Source organism: Helicoverpa armigera, chromosome 15 (assembly GCF_030705265.1).
Source record: "Helicoverpa armigera isolate CAAS_96S chromosome 15, ASM3070526v1, whole genome shotgun sequence".
NCBI classification, from domain to species: domain Eukaryota; kingdom Metazoa; phylum Arthropoda; class Insecta; order Lepidoptera; family Noctuidae; genus Helicoverpa; species Helicoverpa armigera.
In genome coordinates, this window is record NC_087134.1 from 6,768,998 (window position 1) to 6,790,525 (window position 21,528).

General features: G+C 34.6%; 1 protein-coding gene across 7 annotated transcripts in view; it reads right to left on the bottom strand.

Moving 5' to 3' along the window:
* Positions 1 to 21,528, bottom strand: part of Ih (I[[h]] channel) — a 248,749-nt gene that overhangs the window by 77,693 nt on the left and 149,528 nt on the right. For all 7 annotated transcript variants that reach the window (XM_064037956.1, XM_064037959.1, XM_064037958.1 and 4 more), the window contains exon 3: positions 1,572 to 1,783. In XM_064037956.1, the coding sequence (XP_063894026.1) occupies positions 1,572 to 1,783 (212 nt within the window). The remainder of the gene's footprint in view (positions 1 to 1,571; positions 1,784 to 21,528) is intronic.

Here is a 21,528-nt window from a genome sequence, read left to right on the forward strand (position 1 = left end):
ATGTGGTTAACCCTAGTTCCTTTTCCAGGGATCTTACCTGTTAAACTCTTCAATGATATAGATTATAAATGCGTAATCATGGAACTAAATTCTCATTAATAGGTACTGTCACTGACCCTGACGCGGATAGTTTAAGCAATGACTCAGCCGTTTCTGTTTCAATTTAAGAATTCGGATGTATTTTTTTGCTATCGATTCGATTACCGAAATAACGCCAGTAACTGGAACGGTGAACGTTATTTTTGAACGTTTTTATGAGTTACTGACGTTTCGGGATCGACCTAAAATGTAAAAGCATTGGCTTTTCTTTTCATATATCTTTTTGTTTTCTTTCTTTCTAATTGAGATCAAACTCCGTTTAAAAAAGGAAAAAGAAACCGTTGTTCTCATCGGTTTAGTGACCCCAATCTTGGCGGTTCAGCGTGACGTTTTCATTTTGTTGCTCAACTTTGGTGAAATACTATTGGTTTTTTGCTCAGGAAATTCTTAGTACATACCATTCATTGTACGTAGTTCAGAATGTTGTACGTCATCATTGAGCTTAGCCGCACCAATGCAAATTACTCAGTGGGAATGTGGGAATAGTCGCACGATTTGCTCCCACATTTAAAATGAAAAGTAGCTGGACGTCTAAACGATGACGTCACTATAGGAAGAAGCATTTTAAATGGGTCATGACAATTGAGGGGGTTGAATGCATACGTCAGTAATAGTACGTGTAGTATTGTCCAAGGAGTGACGTGCCAACGTATTTGACCTTTACATAGTTCGGGAGGTCGGAGCCTCTGGCACTTGATTTAAATCTGCCCTTCTAGCCAATATGAGGCGAGTGCATAGCGTCACGACTATATCGTCGAAGCACTGGCATCTTCGTGAATCATGCGTTTTAGTGCAGTTTAGTATGCACTTTTCCTAATGGATTTAGAATTTTATCTCTTAACGGCGCCAGTCGTCAGTAAAATATGTTTTAATAGCAATTCAGTACATTTTATATTGTTTCTTTAAAATAAGTAGACCACACTTTTGTGGTGGTAGTACTGAAGGGCGTTTAAAATATCGTACTGTCAACCTAAGAGGTGAAGCTAAAACACTTTCTTAACCTGTCATTACAGTTAAAACACTCTCTGAACCTGTCATTACTCGAAAGGATTCCAAATTGAAACAGTATCTACCGACAGCCCACCAATCGCAGAAGACTCCGTTTCTACATATTAAGCCAGAATAGTTATAGTGATACCGAGAATACTGATGATCATGCTAGTAGAAGCTACTTTCCTCACTACTCAAAAGGTTAGCTGATTACCACATCAGTGTTAAGAGCTCAAACCTTGTCCTTCCTAAGGCATTCCACTCGGCACAATCTTTACCTAAAGCCAGGTATGTTTTTAAAATCCCATATAGGTATTATTCCTCTAAATTTCGAAGAACCCTTACCAAAGAACAGAGATATTGGTAACTTGCAAGGTCTTGTATTCCTAATAGCATTCTATTCTAAGTAACCCTTTACCAAAGACCATAGATGTTGCTGACATCCCTCATGTTATTCCTCTAGATTTCTTCATACCCCTTACCTAAGAGCAGAGTCTCGTCGTCGAGGGCGGTGACGAGCGAGTCAGTGCAGCACGTGTTGGTGTTATCCATGGAGATGCGCACGGACGCGCAGTCGGCCGGCGAGTGCGGTAGCTGCTCCGCCGACTGCGCCGCCACGCGCCCGTTGGCGAGCCGCAGCGATGCCGCGCGCCCGCCCGTGCCTGTCGCCGCGCCGCCTCCACCATCATCGCATCTGAAAATGAGACGTAAGGTTAGGGTGGTAAGGTTTAGTTATGATATATGTATATTATTATGATGTGGTAAGATTTAGATATGTTATATCTTCGTTTAGTTATGAATGGCTTGGAATATGGTCATAGTCCCTAGTGTAAGGTGATAAGGTTTACCTAATGTTCGTAGTAGATGTGGCCTGGAATACGGTCCTACTACCTAGTGTTCCCCAAAAATAAAATTGTCTTCTATTTACAAAAAAAGTAGTTGAAGGAAAATGTCACGTAAAGTTAAGGTGATAAGGTTTATTCTTCGTTATAGTTAGGAGTGGCTTGGAAAATGGTCCTAGTGCATAGTGATTCTCTAAAATAAAATAGGTTTTGTTACAAAAAAGTTGCCGAGTTTTGACTTATGATTTAGTAAAACTCCCGTAGATCTAAACATTTAAGCATGTCAACACGTGTTTTGTGGCAGTTTTTGAAAATTGCAAAGAGGCGTGCAAGAATAGCTCAAGATGGTAACCAAACGATTAAGAAGGTTCGTAAAGAGTTTTATTGAAACAGTTACTATGGACTACATTTCTATATGTGTATAACATATTTTTAATTTTTGGTATTATATAACTAAACAAAATAACAATAAATAAATGATTCTTTATAAAAATTATCTTACAGTGGAACTGCAGAATACCCGCTACGTCGCAAACGGAGGCAAAGCATGAATAAGTGTACTTTCGTACAGTACATAACACACTGTGTAAACAAATGTAAATATTCTGAGAAAGTAACTACGTACATTATCGTAAAGCGTTTCGCGTTCAAGTTATTTGCGCGATTTGATAACTGGCCATCAAGTCAATACGTGTTTACTTTTCATTAACTGATTTCTATAACTTATCCATCCATTTTTTTATGATTGGAGATTGAAAGGAGGGTACCCAAAAAAAGTTGGTTAAAATAATGTAAGAATGTACGGTAAAGTAGACCATACATAGGAGGACACAAATATGCAATTCGTTTTCTGTAAAACTGTAACCAAACTGGCTAGTAGAACCTAACGATAAGAGTATGTCTGCTCAATCTTCCCAAATATAAGTTGTTTTCCATTCCGGCTTTTGTTCTATACATTTTTAGGGATTATCTTTTGATATAATTTATATGAAGGTAATGTCAAAATTCAGTCTTTAATCGCAAATCAACGTATACATACATAGGTTACATATAAATTCACAGTTAGAGATCAACTTTGTATTTCACATATGCCGTTCTTCAACAGTTACATATAAATAAATGTCTGATATCAAGAATAATATAATTCCGTCTGGATTGACGGCAATTTGGGACGGATTAAATTAGTTCTTTGATGATTGCATTCTAGTTCCAAAGTGTTATAATAAACGTCACTGTGAAAAGACGCGTATGGTTTGTACAAATATATACGACCGATCCCAATATTGCATCTAAATCCATATTTTGATTACTGGAGATAGAAATTTGACATAACTCGTATGGGACTAGGACGTAGGACGTCCACCAAGGTGGACAGGCGACCATATAAAGGTTGTCTAAAGACGCTGGATGCAGGTCGCCTTCAACCGGTATCTGTAAGAGACCTAAGGGGGTGGCCTATGTTCAGCAGTGGACGTCCTATGGCTGAGATGATGATGATGATGTATGGGAAAATTATGCCAAAATTATGTCTCTGGTGGGCAAATCAACGGATGTAAAGAATATTGAGAAAGGCCGTTAGCTGATTTCACACCTAAATCTAGGCCTTGGTTATCCTATACAATGAACTGTCGTGAAATATCAATAAACATGTACTTTTTCAAGCACATTAGTATAAGCATTATATTGGTATTTAGCGTATATAAAAATACCGTGTAGGTACTGTTGTGACTTCGTAGGAAATAAATGTTATGTATGTATTTGACCTTCTCGGATCATAATTGACACACTAGATAAGTTGTCACGAAAATCCAACGAGATTAAACAAGATTTTTTCCTGTTATATTACTGTAAGTGTATATGTGCATATTTCATGTTATTTTTCGTTATTTTTATCATACAGAAATGAAAGGATTCTGATGATATTTTCGGGAATTTTATCATACAGAAATGAAGGAACAAAACTGAACTGAACTGAACTGACTCTTCATTGACTTGTTTTTAATCATTTAAGCTGTATTTAAACAAAATACAGCTTTTTTTACAGTTTTCAGATATGATCTAAAGAGGCGTGGGTGGGTCACTGTTTCAGAAGAAAATATTTTCTCTTTCATTGTATTGGAGTTATCAGTAAATTATATCAAAAGAAATATGTAAAACCTTTAAGAAATGTAAATAAATATTTCATTTAGCCACAGTGACGTAACGCATTGTTCTAATTTCTCTGCGTAAAAGGTAAATATTAATCGCTCTGTAACGCTTTTCTCATTGTTATACGTACTTACAAAAATATATTCTCGATACTCGATACCAAGTTATAAGAAAGAAACAAAGGAAATAATGTAGGCTTTGACGGGCTTTCGGCTTTCGGCCTTCGGCGTTCGGTAAAGTAGGACACAATATCGGGAGGGTTTCTGTCGATGACTTTACAACGGTTTCCGTACGTGATCGTGAATAAAAGGAGTACCAATTACTGCTTGTTTCGTAGAAATTATCGTGAACATTATGATAACATTAATGTAACTACACTAAACTTTATGATATTGTACTTCGGCTAATATTAGGCTTATGTTAGCAATGTTTGTAGTTTCCATTTATTTTCGTTTCGATGCTAATTTCAGATTAATTTGTAAACATTGGATTCCTGAATTGTGACTATTTTGGTTGTAGATTTAGTCCGGATTTACGTGATGCTGACACAAAGTGGGTATTTTGTAAGCGGATAATGTAACTGATTAGTTTATTTGTTTTTGATTAGTAGGTTTTGCTTTAGGATTGAAAAGCTTAGGTACATATACTTCTATGTACGAAAAGTATTATTTGTTCAAATGTTACTTTTCTAAGTTCTAAGGGTATTTTGGACACTAATGTCTGACTAGAGATAAAGAAAACATCTTGAGTATAACGTGGTCTTTCTTTCTCTGTTTGAGAAGAGACCTGTAACTTGCAGTATATATAGATAACTTTAACTACTTGAATTCAAATCGCTTTCTTATATACTATCTATATAATTTTTCCTTCATAAGTGTGGCATCAAAGAATTTTCCACGCTGAAGTATCACTTTGAAAATATTTGGGTCATCGGGGACAAAAACGGTTCCATAAAATTCGCGAAAAAATCGCACCTGGACCATCCTTAGACGTTGATTGATATTGTTTCTTATAAAACGAACAATACAGGGCTAAAAATAGGAAGAAGGTTCTTATAAAATTGTTATTTAACTTTTGATTTTCGGTAAAAAATTTGGGCTTCTCCTTACTGTTTTCATTGTCATTCCATCATTAAATGTATTTCATATAAATTACGTTTCAATATTTGGTATGGTACCGAATAGAATCTACTTATCATGAATTTGGGCATGTATGTATAACTGTAAAGGACCTATCTATTTCACTATTATTTTTCGTACCCCTCCGGTCTAACCAGATACAGCAAAGTTTACTACAAGATTGTCCTTACAAAGCGTTAGTAAAATTACAATAAATGACCACAGCTAACAAGAGTGCATAGAGAACGCAACAAGGCATTAAATTCTTAATTTTCAGACGAACAAAAGAACATCACATCACTAATTACGTATTTATATAATAAAATAAACACGTGTATGTATAGTTTGCTTTGATCGTTTTTTCTTAGAATTAAAATATTGTTTTGTTTCATTGTGGATTTTACGCTTTAGGCATGGTTTACACTGAAGGTTATGTTATCGCTTTCAGTGACTAACGTAAACCAATGTTCCTTGAAATGGAGGCTTCATATATTATGTACCTACTTCTGTGATTTCTGGTATTCCGATTTCTTGTTATAATTTACTAAAATATTAATTTAAATATTCTTAACCAAATATTTTCAGAATATAACATCAGTTTACTCATTATTTCGGTGTGAATTATTCCTAAAAACGGACTTGTAATAAACAGATTTATGATCTCTAGTAATGTTCTATTGCGTTTAAAACAATTACTTATTAATAATGATTTTCTTTTCATAGACTTCCTCTGCACTTTATAAATTTTATTGGCTTTTAATTATAATTTATTTTATTTATATTTCCTTGGTTTTCCTTTCAAGGACCTTCCTACACTTACAGCATTTTTAATAAAGCTATAAATTATAAAACCAATAGAAATCGCACTCTTTATTTAGATATAAAAACTATTTTGCGAAACTGTGTGCAATAAGAAGGCTTTCCATCATCATTCGACATTGCATTATCACACTGCAATGCACAGGTCTGTTCTTATGACAAGAAGGAAATCGCCAATCACCACTAAACGAATACATAAATACACAATTATATTTACTGTCTTAGCAAATAAGTGTAAAATATCCAATTCATCTTCATATCATAATCACCATATTATGTATTTTGACTCTTAGATGCCACGTTGCGTTGAATCTTTACAAAACTTTTAAATGCTTATCTCCAGTTTCCATCCTATTTTTCCTACAAAAATAAGTTGTACATGTCCAAAAAGTAATTCAATATGATATAGTGAATCGATTGCGGGATGAGGTCGGCGTCGGCTTCCCACGCGACTTGCATACACTGCAATTCTCGATTTAAAGCAATCGAACAAACTTGCGCTCAACCTAGTTCTGTGTTGTGATCGATAAAATACTTATTCGTGTTAAGTCTATTTGAATTTTAAAAGTTTTTTTATTTCATGAAAATAACTCTGGTTTTTCATTTTATAATTAATCTCAATACACTGCGACTATTCGAACTTTCAACTTTATTTTAATTGTCATTACAAAGTCATACAATATATATTGCCTGTATTAATTAGAATTTTAAAATAAAACACTCATCAAGCTAATTAGAGTTAGCACTTTTCGTGAATAATGTATAGGTTAACATCGCTTCGTAACACACAAAAACCAGAGAGAAATTAATCTAGATTAAGTACATTTGATTAATTTAGCAAACTTTTTGTCTGCAACGTATTTTCGCGATAAAAATCACAATTGAAGCCATCGATTACGATTCGAGTAGATGCCGTAATAAATTATCTTTTTTTGTAAATGTAGACGAAAAACCGTAATGTCATTGTGAAATAATGACATAATACCGCGCGAGGATGCGGCTTCAGATAATCGTGAAACATTAGGACGACAGAAGAACATATCGCCCACGAATTTTCCACTAAACTATATTCCAAGAATTCTAAAGCTCTAAGCTGGAGGTACTAGGAAATGCTACATCCCACGCCCGGCAGCACGGCAGCACTACGGGGAACAATTTCTTTTCAAAAAATTCTCGGAACAAATAATATCCGGCACTCGTACGGCACATTATTCATACGAAGACCTGCCTTGTAAAAACCCTCGGAGGAAAACTTCGAAGTGAACTTAACCTGCCTTATAATTGGTGGAAGTTTGCACTTGTTACATTTTGTTTCATTGCCATTGGGAACTTTGTTAATGGCGTTATATAATGTAACCTTTGCGCGGCTTCAAGGCGACGCTTAGTACAATCAAGATAGTTGAAATCGTGCATGCAAGCTCTCTTTTGTTGTGTATTTTAGGATGAAAAGGAAATGCGAGGTTAAGTTTGTTTAGCTAAAGTTAATCACGATAGCACACGTCTCCAGTAAGATAGCTTTGATGCACTTGACAAGTGGTGACTTTGTTATTTTGCTCTTGACTCACACAGCGTAGGTCATGGATATTGCACTGAAACATCTCATACAGTACATAATCTTTCATTAAACCATTCCTTAACATGGATTTGGGAGTTATATATACATATACATATAGAACATAACAAATTAGACATTTTGGCGTGTGTTTGTAAGTGGTTAAAATAGTCTCAAGGAAGTAAGGTTTCAGTCCCAGCAATAGAACTATTACAGACTTGCATTGCGGTGCACTTGACATGACATCACACTCGCTAATGATCATAAACTACACACTTTGATAGGTTCCACTAAGATATTAAATTCCAAGGTCGGCGTATAATTTCAACCGGTGGATTACTGTATGTTTTCGCTCTCCTCTCGGGGGATAACCACTGAGTGTTGGCTATGACGTATGGCCGCACGCCCCCGAACCGGGGAGGTTTGATACCGGGAATTCCTCCCAAAATCACCAGAATACGTTGACCCACCCCGCCTCCTTGCCACAGCACTTCCCCAACAATGGACGCGGAAGCTTAATGAACCATCACGGGTCAATTTATAATGGTCGTCGCTAAAATGGTGTATTATGTTTGCTACTGGAACTGCGGTTTTGTTCATATCTGTTTGTCGTTTTATTGTTATTTGCTTTTTTTATTGTTAATTGGAAAAAGCGCAACTGTTAATTTTTTTGGTCGTCGCCTAATTTCATAACGTGAGAAACATGTTTACCATAACTTTTTAGTGCTTGGTTTGTAATGTTTGGTTTTCAGGTGAAAATTCTAGGCCTTACAGAAAACACATTCTAATTTTAGTTAGTTATTGAACTCACTGATTGTAATATAAACTAATTGAATATTTCTTTACAACCAGAGATAATATAGTAGAAAAAAGTTTGAGAAAGTGACATTACCTGATCGATCACAAAGTCAATGACTTATCGAACAGGCTTTCAAAACCATCTCGCTTAGGAACAAAATCTTCAAACATTACAGACTACAGAGTACACAACGAGTGATACTTAGCTATTAATTACGTGCCAAAAACGTTAGGTGACACAATACTGAAGTGGTCAAAGAAATCTCAAGTAGTTGTTCTCGACACAGTGAAGAGCTACCCAACCTACCCTACAAGGCCTCGATAAAATATATTTGGAACATTTCTTACATGCCCTATACAACATGGAGTAGGTTTTCTTCAGTTTTTAAAAAGACTGGCTGTTTTTCGCGGTTTTCTTTTGTTTCAGATAAAATTTGTAACCCACACCTGTCGGATAAGGACATTCATAAAATGGTACCGAATGTTTTGTGCAGTTAACAGTTGACAGTTGTCACGGGAAAATAACTTTGTACTGACTGACAGCTACTGTCAACTGCACGAAAAAATAAAATGGTCAGGGTATAAATGCAGAGTTGGATATAATCATCGGCACGAATCTTGAGCGCTGACCTTCACCTGCGCAGAAGTAATTTTTTGGGTCCCTTTTGTGGTATGAAGTGAGGCGTGGGAGCAGGCTAAAGCGGTAATTGGCTCGCAGCGCATCGCGTCATAGCCGTCACTCGGGATTGGTTTTTTGCTAATAAATAACTTCTGCGCAGATGTAGGTCAGAGCTCAAGATTCGTGCCGATAACTATATCGTTTGCAATGTTGTTTGGTTTTATTCATAATTCAGGTCAGTTAATGAATTGACATTCCCTGATAAAAATTATAAAGAAATGCCCAACTTTATGGCATTCTAGTGTATTTTAACTCCTTTGACGTAGCGTAGGCGTTCTGTCTAACTTAAGCGGTATGTACAAGTTTGGAAGTGCTCGCTGAATTGTCACAGTAAAATACTGTGCAACTTAAACGTAGCTACGTCTAAGTTTTGCTGGCTATGTTCAACTTTTCATGAGAATTGGGCATAGATTAGTTTGTGGCATGATATGGGAATACTTCATGGTTTTACCAAACAAGTCTACGTGTCTACTTAGATATTAGATCGCCAATTTTTTTGAGGCTTTAAATAAAGTTTTAGTTTAATATGCCTTCAAGCTACGTTGAAATGATATTACACATTTTTAGGCAGTAGAACATCCCAGTTCTTTATCGAAGGCATAGCTTACCCTCAATCCCAAAATTTTGATTCTATAAGCTACATGACACCACATGCAATTGACAAATAACTGAAGTACCGAAGTTTAAACCTCCACACTAAATAAAAGCAGGAAATACTATACTAATATAATGCCTCAAAGCCACAAATAAAAAGATGCACTGACCTACCCCTATAATCTATGTTTAGCCCCTGACATGGCGCCGAGTGACCTTGAAACCAATATATTCCAACCCCACAGTTTACTGCATCAAGGTCACTTATCGCTACTGTAAAATTGAACTGAAATATTTTTGTTCAAACACAGGTACAATGCTTTATTCATAGAATCGGAGTTAATGTACTGGAAAGATTAAAATAATCTAAAATGAATTTTGAAGAATTTAAGTAGGCTTTATCTCATTTGTAAATGGTTAGTGCAGTAGGCATTTTTTGATAATGCAATCTTCGAGTAAAATGTCCATTTATTAAAAGGTTGGCGAGAAGTTTTGCTAAATGGGCACGGTCACGTATGAACAATGCTTTCACAATGAGCACAAAGTACGTTTTTTTCATGAAAACCGGAGTTCTCTATTACATAGATACATAGATTAGATATTTATTCAGCACAAATATTACATGACTTACCGCCTAAATCTGTATTGATATATTTTATATTATATAAAAGTATTTACTTTATGCTGCCAGCCTCTTGGGTACGCTCCCAGTTGACAGCGATGGGGATTAATTTTTTGACGCGTTTTAGATATTGTAGTGTTTTACTAGGATAGTTTTTTATGTATTGTAAATATCTGTGTAAATAAAGAACAAAGTAAATAAAAAAGCCGTGTAAGTTAGATCAGCTGAAAGGATTTGGCTGAAACTTTAAGGGGACTTATCTTCGAACCAGGAAACGGATATCGGGAAGGAAGTGGTAAATAGGTAATTATGGTAACTCTATTAGCACAAGTTTATTTAACCTTTCAAGGTTAATATGGGTAATTAGATATCATTATATTTATCTTAATTTAATAGTGTGAACCGTTTAAGATTAGGAATGTAATTCGATAAGTAATTGGTCATGGGGTCAATTAATACACATCTTAAGCATTGACATTAGTGAAAATCAACATTCTGTTATAATAGTAAATAGTAATAAAATAATTTATTTCAGATTCATCTTGCTTGTTATCATCTATGCGGATAGGTAGATACTATTAAGCAATGCCATGCAATAGTTTCAACTATTTTTTAAATTTGATTTTATAATCACAATATTTTTTTGTCGCTAGTTTCAGCCACGGGAAGCGTGATCCTCGATAAATTAGTTATCTAAAACTGAAACAATTTTCCGTCCTGCCCGGTAGTTAGAGAGATACGTGCGTTCAAAAAACAAAAAAAAACAGCTTTATATTATATAGCTATTTGTATAGATAAGAACTGTTTTACCCAATGTCTGAACATCCTTTAAACATCATGTCATAATTTACGCAATGTCAATTTTTTGTGTTGTTACCCGAAATACAAAAGTTTTTTGTGCCTCTACATATCGCAACAGACAATATTAAAAAAAAAAACTTACAGTCAATGAATCATAATGTTCTTTTCTAGATATTTCATAACAAACATAACATATCAAGTGGAATGCAGAAAATAAATAAAAACAGGTGTAATCCTATTACCACAGAAGAAAAACAAACGACTAACGCTATTTATTACAAAGAAAGTGTTACAATGACACTCATGCGTCATTTTACAACCATGATTAATATTATCGGTCAAAACACCCAAGCCAAGATTTATGTACATCGGTACTTCCCCTTCAGAATAATAATACCTTCTTGAGGAAGTTTAAAAATGACATCACGGTAAAGTACAAGAATTATCTTATACTTATGTACTTCCCATCATCAGCCTTTTTATTGTCTCACAGCAGGGCAGAGGAATCTTCAAATACAGCGTTAATCACCAGGCTTGCTCAACCCCAATTCAGATTTTTTAATGGCTGATCAGATTTCTTCGGAGGTGTTTTCCTTCATCGTAAGTCATTGATGATCAATATACACTAAGTAACATGTACTCTTAATAGGTACCCAAAGGAAACCTTTAAGCAATATTGCTCTTTCTAAACTGAAAATAACCTCAACATTGCTCGACGCGACTCAAAACCAACTCCTTTTTAATACCACATTTCCATACATTTTCTGTTTGTTATTAATTTCGACAATGACACTAAACTGACGTAACAAGCCACGAATACACAGGTTTGTAGTCTTTTAGCCTTAACTAGGTTTTAGCTAACTCTCATTTAGCATTGAAATGGGGACGCTTGAGTTTGAGGCATACTGCAAACTTTTAGTCGGCCGACAGTTTGTTCGGGCTCATCAATCAGTATGGAAAATAATGTTAACAACGATCAGGTATCTGGCCGGTATAGACGGACTAAAAACTTAAGGGCTTATTACATTTGACTAAATTCAGTCGTCTAAATAGGTTTGTCTAATTAGGTTTCTAAATGATTTAATGAAAACTACCTTCCTAAATGCGATTACATTTGACTGAATTTAGTGACTAAATCATTTAGACGACTGAATTTAGTCAAGTGTAATAAGCCCTTTAGATTGAATTCATGATTTTCTTTAAAATATTTCTTTCCAATCGTCGGCCCAACTCTCGGCCGACTGTTTAGTCTGCAGTAGGTAAGCGGGTTTTCTTAAGCTTGTCGCGGCAATTATGTTTTAGTGCTGTTGAGAATTAAAGACACTGTTTTGACTTTAGGCTGGAATCGCGATGTCCTTTGCTCTTTAGGCTCTTTGTAAGCCTAAAGTTTGTTGGCGAAAATTTATATTTAGATAATAAATTGCTGGATTGTTTTCGGTGTGATTAATAGTTGGTTTTGTAACCCTTTTCTATGGTAACATTTAAGTAAATCTGCACAGAGAGTAGAGAAATATTTAGATATTTTAGAATTACGACTCTAATGTAGACAATAAGAACGTAGTATTTATTCCCGCAAAAGACATAACGTGGTTAATTTAATGACAGACGTTTGTCATTTCGTTGCATAAGTATTACACGAAACATTGAGCTCATACAGAGCCGTCATATGTATATCCAACATGAAATGTGTAAAAATAAAACACGCCTCAACAAATGAAAAGCGCTTCTATAAAACGAATGAACATCACATTTACGTGTACTTTATAATTCAAATTAAACCAATTAAATGTTAAATAATTGTGAAGTTATTAACTATGATTGATCGACGCCTCGCTAGGGAGAGCTTGCAGTATTCCCTGTAGGCCCGAGGCGTGTGTATGAAAACGTGGTAGCTAACTGTTATGCATTTGCATGTTACAACGTTATTAATTATATCAGTCGTGTAGGCTGTGCTTCATACATATCTATCTGGTGGATTACGTGTCATTGCTAGGGTGGGTGCACACTTGCGTATCCGACTTCAAATATCAAATATCGTTTCGGCTACAATGCTATTTCCATGTGTTTTCTAAGAAAGTAGCTTGAGAAAGAACATAGATCTCAAGATTATGAAAATATATTTCTTTGTGTTTTAACTTTAATATCATCCCGCACCTCCATTAAAACGATATTTATTTAAATCAGAACCTTACTACGTGTATATAAAACTAAAAGAATTCATTTGTCTAACTCGTTACTCCTGTTAAAATATTCATTTTCATACTAACACAAAGTGATGAAAATGTGCAGTTCTAAGAGAATATCTCAGAATTAATTTAGCAAATTGTTTTGCTTTGCAGTTTTATTTGAATAACTAAACAATGTGTAACTGATATTACGTTTTAGAAAATCCAATTATCTTAACATCTAAACCGACAAATGCGCGTCCCATCCAAACAGTTTTGACAAACAAACTTTACCGACTTCGACTTCCAAAACCGGTCTAAACCAAGCTTTACAAACAAGCAGTTGCACCGCATCTCATCGATCTAATGGAGTAAGGACGGGCCCACACGTACGGAACGTAACTCCAACTGAGCACAACATTCGTACACTTACAGACTTCTGTATTTTGCACACTTTGTAAGGATTTATTCAATCTGTTCCCTCTAAGACGACGGTTGCACTGCAGTGTACAGTTTGTGCATACAATATTTTTATAGGAAGACATTAAGTTCTCGGATGCTGTTTGAAATAAAACGGAAATATTGAAATGTGGCAGGCTTCCCAGAAAATCTGAATGAGTTTGAAAGTTGCATTGGGTCCACATAAATCCACATAAATGAAAAAGTATGTAAAAGGAGTTAAGAAATCTCTACTTAGGTATCTATAAAATAAATAAATAGTACTATTTTGTTTTCGAGTTTAATTTGTCAAAAAGTAATTATCAAATGGAGAAGAGTCAGAGGATATGGCACAAGTTGGAATTCGCAATTGTATAACAGCTTTAGAAAGAGGTTAAACGTATAGGTACGTAGTGCTAATCAAACTCTTTGCTGAACGCCACACTCATTTCGAATTTCGAAACACCTACCATAGACAAGCTGGAAAGCTTTTACCACCCCGATACGGTATGACGGGCAAAGATAATGAAACACGCAGCCTTTGCTACCACATCAATGTGGGTTAAGGTTGTGATAGGCTCTACAAAGGTTAATCGCTACGGTTTGAATTTGGAATACTAGCTGATTAAGTCCTGGCTGATTAGCAGTTTTCGAATTCCAACTAAAACCTTTGTGGGAGTAGCGTTAAATCTGGTAAATAAATGGAATAAGTAGGTCTTAACATCTACTTATCTTATAGAGAATTTTGTGACTGAAAAATTGTGCTTTAAAATCAAGTGACAATGTTCACATAATTGACTTTATCTTAAATGCAGAAGGATATCATCTCTCTAAAAAGCTGCCGGCTAAGTACATCAGATCAATATTTATTTTGCTCAATAAAGAAGCAACATATAAATAAATTAATTCAACACTTCACACGAATTCAAAATACCTCTTTAACACGTGTCGTTTCAACACCCTAAGTCTCACTAACAGCCAAAGCAACAAAATACATAGGTAGGTACATACGAAAATGATTGAAACTCAAACTCTAGAAATACAGTTTCAGTAAGCGAAGCCAATTCCCCATTAGCTGTGATTAAATCCAACATGCGATCTCTGAATTACGAAGCCAATTTAAAAATTTAATTCTATTTCCGACGACATCTAATGTTAGCTTCATTAAATCTGTCATTTTATGTAATATGGCGCTGCCTTTTTTTAAATTTAACGGTAATGGCGGATTTTTTTAGAGAGTTACTATGCATAAATATTGAAATTCATGTTTTGTAATAGGTTTGTTAAATTTAAAATATAAAATAAATTAGTGAATGTAAATCAGATTTTAATTTCGCTGTAAAAGAAAATCTTACCGGAATTAAATTGCATAATAATATTAAACAAAGTCGGCGTTTGTTTTTTTATCTGTCAAAAACTCAAATATTGCGGAACGGAATTTCATGCAATTTTTACGGATAGATAGAGTAAGGATTGGTTAATAATTCAAACGCGTTCAAAACAAGGCAAAGGTGGGCTGCCATTTTATATTTAGGTACATGTACTACATATATTATTTATACCTATAAAATACCTCTATAATCTACATATGAAATATATCTGTTATGATAGATAAGATTAACGTCCACGATAGTTCCTGCCCAAGAGGTCATTTCCGTACTACATTTAGATAGACCTTATGCATATTATATGCAATTATTAGTTATTAGAATAACATTGGCGTAACGTTGTAAATATTGACGTTTCAAATAGTTTATCGATACATTATGATACTGTTCATTAACTTGTAATGTAAACTAATAAAAGCAAATGTTTATCTTAGGAGACTCATTAAATAAGTATTTACCTTTTATGAGCGGGTATATAAATAATATCTACGGTATGTTTTCTCACTGATTTAATACTATCTGTCTTTACCAAAAGAAGTTAGATATAGCAAAAACTTAAAATTAAGGTTTATTAGGTAGGTAATAAATATTTATGACCTATTAAAAATACATATTTTCATCAATGTGAAAATTGTTTGTCTTTTAAAGGCTAAAGTTTCTTTTTAAGTACTTTAGTAGAACCCTTAAAAAAATTAAGAGAAATTCCACACATCCGTTTTACTGTTTTGAGAATGACCACTATGAAAATTGAAAACCCGTTTCGAATAGGTAGCTATACAGTTTTCCGTTAACAGTGCAGGGTCCGAATGTTCAGAGAAAACGAGCCTTTTAACGCTCACATTTCCAATTCTAAACACATTTGGAAGTGTTCTGGAATTGCGGACCACGCCTAAACTCTAGTGGCCAGAGACCCAAATGGTGCTTTACTTTACAGTAGGAGTATAGGCAAAAATATACTTGAATGTAAAATACTTTTTAGTACATAGTTTACCGTGTTTTTGCATGGATGAGCTAGGATGCATCATCCATCAACATCTCCCGAGCCTTTTCCCAATGTTGGGGTCGGCTTCCAGTCTAACCGGATTCAGCTGAGTACAAGTATTTTACAAGGAGCTAAGTACTGCCTCTCTGACCTCCTCAATTCAGTTGCCCGGGCAACCTAAAACTCCTTGGTGGATCTAAAGTTTGTCGTGCTCTCCGAAGCACGGATTCATACATTGCATTCATGTTTTCTTTGGTAGAATTAAATTGAAATTCTTACATTTATTCAGCAGGTTGCAGTAACCGATCTTGTAGCCAAAACTAATATTAATTTATTCCCATCCAAATGTATTTTACATGAATCAAGAGCGGCGCCAAAGTCTTACCTAGAAATTCGTATTGAAGAACCATTTTATATGGCTGATACCATAACAACCCTTTTACCTTATCTATACTACACTTTAATGGGCGATCAGGCCCAAAGTAACATACGCTTGATATTTCTAACAACACGTGCCGAATCAATTGGAAATGTTCCCAGAATTACAGAATGTCTGTTATATCGCCCACTTTAGAGGTTCTAATATTAGTTATTGCATATCTATATTACGTAACTAGTCGTTTTCTGCGATTTCGTACCAGGATAACGTATAGCCTATGTTATGGGGATAGTGTAGCTTACCAAAAGTGAAAGAATTTTTCATATCGGTTCAGTAGTTTCGAAGCCTTTTGGATACAAACAAAAAACAGAAAAAATATTTCCTCTTTATTATATTAGTAGAGAATTAGGTAAGTTCGTTGCAAGTCATTATCACCACCATTGCAAAAAGTTTCATAACACAAGTAATTTGTAGAATTATCTGTAATGCTTGCATATACTGTAATCATTTCTTCGTTGCGCAACTTTGGTTGGAGAAAAACCCCAGTGAAGAAGGTAAGGTAAATAAAAATGAATTGCGTATTATTCATTGTAACATACATTGCTTTGATTGATGACAGTGTTATTATCGTGGGATAACCTACTGATATAATTTGTAAGTACTTAGTATAGCATGTTGGTCGGTTAAACCTAGTCCGGGTCAGTGAATGAGTCAGATAACTAAATGGATACATTGCAATATTATATGTAGGTATATTTTAGTTTGTAGTGCTATAAAACTAAATGCTTATAAAATGTGGTTTCAGCTGAAATGCGATAAAATAGGAAATCGAGGTTTCTTATTTGTATCCACCTACCTAAGTCTAAATGTAAGTACATAAAGCTATTATAAAAGTTGAGTAAAAAAAATATCGCTGCACGAAATAGAGCCAAAGAACAAGGGAAGAGCTTTTAATTATATAGTTCTCACACTGAATATTTATTTGTAGGTACGGTGAAATTAGTAGGGCCTGTAAATTACCTACCTGTAATAATTCATACGTTAAGGTAATCCATCCGAGGTAATCCGTCATGCATGCATGCATATTGTGCATTTTCCTCAGTTTTCGAAGCGGTACCATTTCGTGTAAGCTCCGGCAAGCACGTAGTATGCTCTCATAAATAAGTGGCTTTCCATGCCCTAGGTACCTATAGGTAAAATATTATGCTATCTCGAATGGGTAAAAACAATAAATCTAGGTTTCTTTGAATATGATTAGGTACTTTTCATTTCCAGGAAAATAAATTTATTTTATCTCGTTTTAATGCGTTTCCATGTTTTCCGTAGATATTTTATTAAGGATAAAAGTGTTTTTTTTATAAGGTATTTTACGCAATTATCTACTTATTACAACTTAGGGAAGTATCTAAGTATCGATCGTCATCTGTAACAACAGTATGATTATTTTCCTATTTTTAACATGACGTACCTACATACTTAATGACCAAGTGGTTAATTCGGCTTAAAAACATAGGAACATTTTTGTAAAACTAGACTTTCAATAAAATGAATCTCTAGTAAATTTTATAATCCGCCGAATCCTGTGAAACCACGTAGAACCTACCCACCCAAAACAAAAATGTGAAAGACTGCCAAGTTCGATAATATGGGAATGCTTCGCCTATAAAAGAAGTGAGATCTGAATAAGTACCAAGTTCCATACACATACCTCAGTTAAAAATAGTTACTTTTTAATGATGTTACTTGGCAAGTTTTCATACACCTTGTTATAAACCTACTAAACGCAATGAATCAAGTATTTAATTTTCTATTAAAACTTGCCAAGTAATCATCATTAAAAGTAACTATTTTAACTGAGGTATGTGTATGGAACTTGGTACTTATTCAGATCTCACTTCTTTATAGGCGAAGCATTCCCATATTATCGAACTTGGCAGTCTTTCACATTTTGTTTTGGGTGGGATTTCATTTATTTTTGTAAGGTTGTTTATTTTTTTATTCTTATGATGAAGTTAGTTAAAGAAATGTCTCATTTATACTATCTTTTAGATTTTTAATATGCACTATGTTTCTTACAAAGAAATGAACTAGATTAACTATGACTAGATTTACCAACTGACTGACATGACATGTTATCATATATTATGTTCGTGGATCAAAGTTACACATTCGTTATTTTCGAAAGTGATTCACACTTGGCCGTTTTCAGATTTTACTTTACTTTGACTAAATACAAACCTTTGTACCATTCGAAGATATATTATATAAATATAGATAAATTTAGTTCGTTTTAGTTCCTTAGGGTATAAATTTACACCGGGTATAAAACACCTTCATTATTTTGAAACCGACTCACACTTGGCCATTTTCAGATTTTTCCCTTTACCTTGACATAAAGACCTACCTCCATGCCAAATTTCAAGTCAATACGACCATTGGAAGTGGTCTAGGTTTTTGATGAGTGAGTCAGTGAATCAGTCAGTGAGTGTATAGTAAAAAAAGCGATTTTCTGACGTCAATATCTCAAGACCTACAATAGGTATATTAATGAAATTTTGTATTTTAGATAAGTGAGGGGGTCTCAACAGATACTAGAAATTTGATATGCGTAAATAAAATAGATTTTGAGTTACAGGGGGGTCGAATTTGGCCCGAAATGGTTCGTGTAATATAACCCACGGCCGGTGTGTCGCCTTTTTTGCTCGAACTTGGCGGACACACTGCCGTGTGTCTAGATTCAAAAGATAAAAATAATAGCAGCGCTCAACGAAATCGCGAAATATTTCACTCGATAAAAGCTAAGTCGGCCACCCCTCTAGTTATTGGTAGACGATGTAACCCTGGCAGCTCAGGTAGGCCGCACGCGACCTCGGGGTCAGGGTCGATACTGTACCACTTTACGGGTGTATCTTGTGCCGACATCGATGACTTTTGCAAACAGCTGCCGTGTTCACCCGCCGGCCGTTACGTCACTGCCCCATTTTAGGGTTGGAAATTGGAGCAATTATTTTCAAGTGGGCTACACTTAAGTTTGATTTTCTGGCTAATGTGTGTTATAAGTTTGCATTATCAAAAGCCTACATTATGTTATTGTAGTGTTGTAAATAAATAACTCTCATAAAAAGTTTGTTTTATTAGCGCCATCTAGCATCAAGTAGCGGAACTACAGCCTTTGTGCAAAGCGCCATCTGTGATTTTTAGGTGGCACTTTGTGATGTCAAACTTGACCGCCCTTGAAAAGCATACAATGGCGCCACTGTCGCGATGTTTCAAGTGTCCTTTGATATTTTTTTCATGCTTATTACGGTTAAGTGCACTCCAAAAAGCTTTTGCAGAGATAAATTTATTTTAACTTCAAAGCTAAAGTACTTATGCACTTGAGCTGAAAACATTTTTATTCAGTACAAATTAAGTTCATCAAAACGAAGATCTGGCTAGAGAGACGTTAAAAATGGGTTCTGTTTTCAGACTTTGTACTATATAAAATAAAACATAAACACTGTTTAGGGCTGTTTTCATCACAAAGTATGAATAATGTTTAAAAAGCATTTTATTTTATAACGAAAAAAATATATATTTGCATTAAATGCATGTTTAATTTTATGAGTATAGTTACAAGAGCTTAATTCTGTAATTAAATAAGTTGAAGCCTAACAAACAACAAAGCTCCTCTAGTTCACACAACTAACTACAGATGGCAGCGTAGTTGCCTAAAAGTCATACAACCATAAAAATTAAAAGACCAAAGTTCCACATTTTTATATAAACTAAAACCGTTCATGTAAAATACTAAATACATATACAATTACAAAAGTTAATTGGGAATACCTTAAAATGAGGTTTGTTTTTAATTAGAACAACGTTAATGCTAATTAGTATTTCCAATTAGAGTAATGGCTATAAGTTTGTTCGTAAATAGGGTTTTTGTAAGCCGACTAATACTAAACTGTGAAACCCACCTTCATAGTAAGGTTTAACAATTTACTTAATTTGAAAATTGCTTGATCAATTTCAATTTATTACTTTTTTGACTTTCATGTGGTTCATGAATATACTTTTAATAATGCTAGTGCAAACCAAAAATGTCCTATACGCTTCATAATTTAAAATAAATTTCTCATAAAAAATATGAATATACGACATTAATAAATGGTACATAACGTATTTTTCAAAAAATTTTCAAGCGACTCGCGCTATCACGGTTCACGTTGTGAAATAGTGCAGAAAATTTTATGCATTCGCTTTATATGGGCCATCAAACTTAACTGATGGATTTGCCGGTCGATCCATCAGCTTCATACTGCATGAACCATTCAGAAATCATTGCTTGAAAAGGTTTATTTTACACTTTATGTTATGGAGAAATGTGTTCATTTTTAAATTTTAACCCAGATTTTAAATCATAAAAGATGCTGTTCCCAAAACCAATTCTAAGAATATTTTGGGTGAAACTGTAAGAAGTACCCACTGTTACAGCCTTTATATCGTCCCACTGCTGGGCACAGGCCTCCTCTCACACGGAGAAAGATTGAGCATTAATCAAACTGATAAAATAAAGTTATATACAACCCTAAAATATGCACTTCAGTTGATTGAGCCCACATTTTAAGTTAAAAATCATATTAGAGTTGGATCACTTTTTTATATAAGCAAAATAATATGTACGTTAGTCTTTAAGGTACATAATCTATGGGTCAATGCAGCCTGAAAACAAAGGTTTTTGTTTTGATTTAAGATCATGTTACTCGAGTCGTATGTAGTTCTAACAAATGCATCACATTCAAGTGAACCCCCATCAATATAATGTGGCTAGATAATAGTGCTATTAATAAACCTAAGCAATGGGCCTTGTTTCATTCTAGGAAACTCTTAGCCTTCGCATTTGCAACACGTTTGGCATTTAAACTGATCGATTTGTTCGTCAATTTGATGTTTTAACTGTTAGAATAGTAAGTAAGCAACTTAGGTCCTTTATCAACTTGGATTTCAAATAAAAAGCAAGAGTGCCTTAAACTTCGCATTCTAATTATTAAATGCTAATTTGTTTGTAGCCAAAATTGAGGGTTATAGACGGTGACAAATAAGTTAAATAACGCACTTTATAATTTAACCTT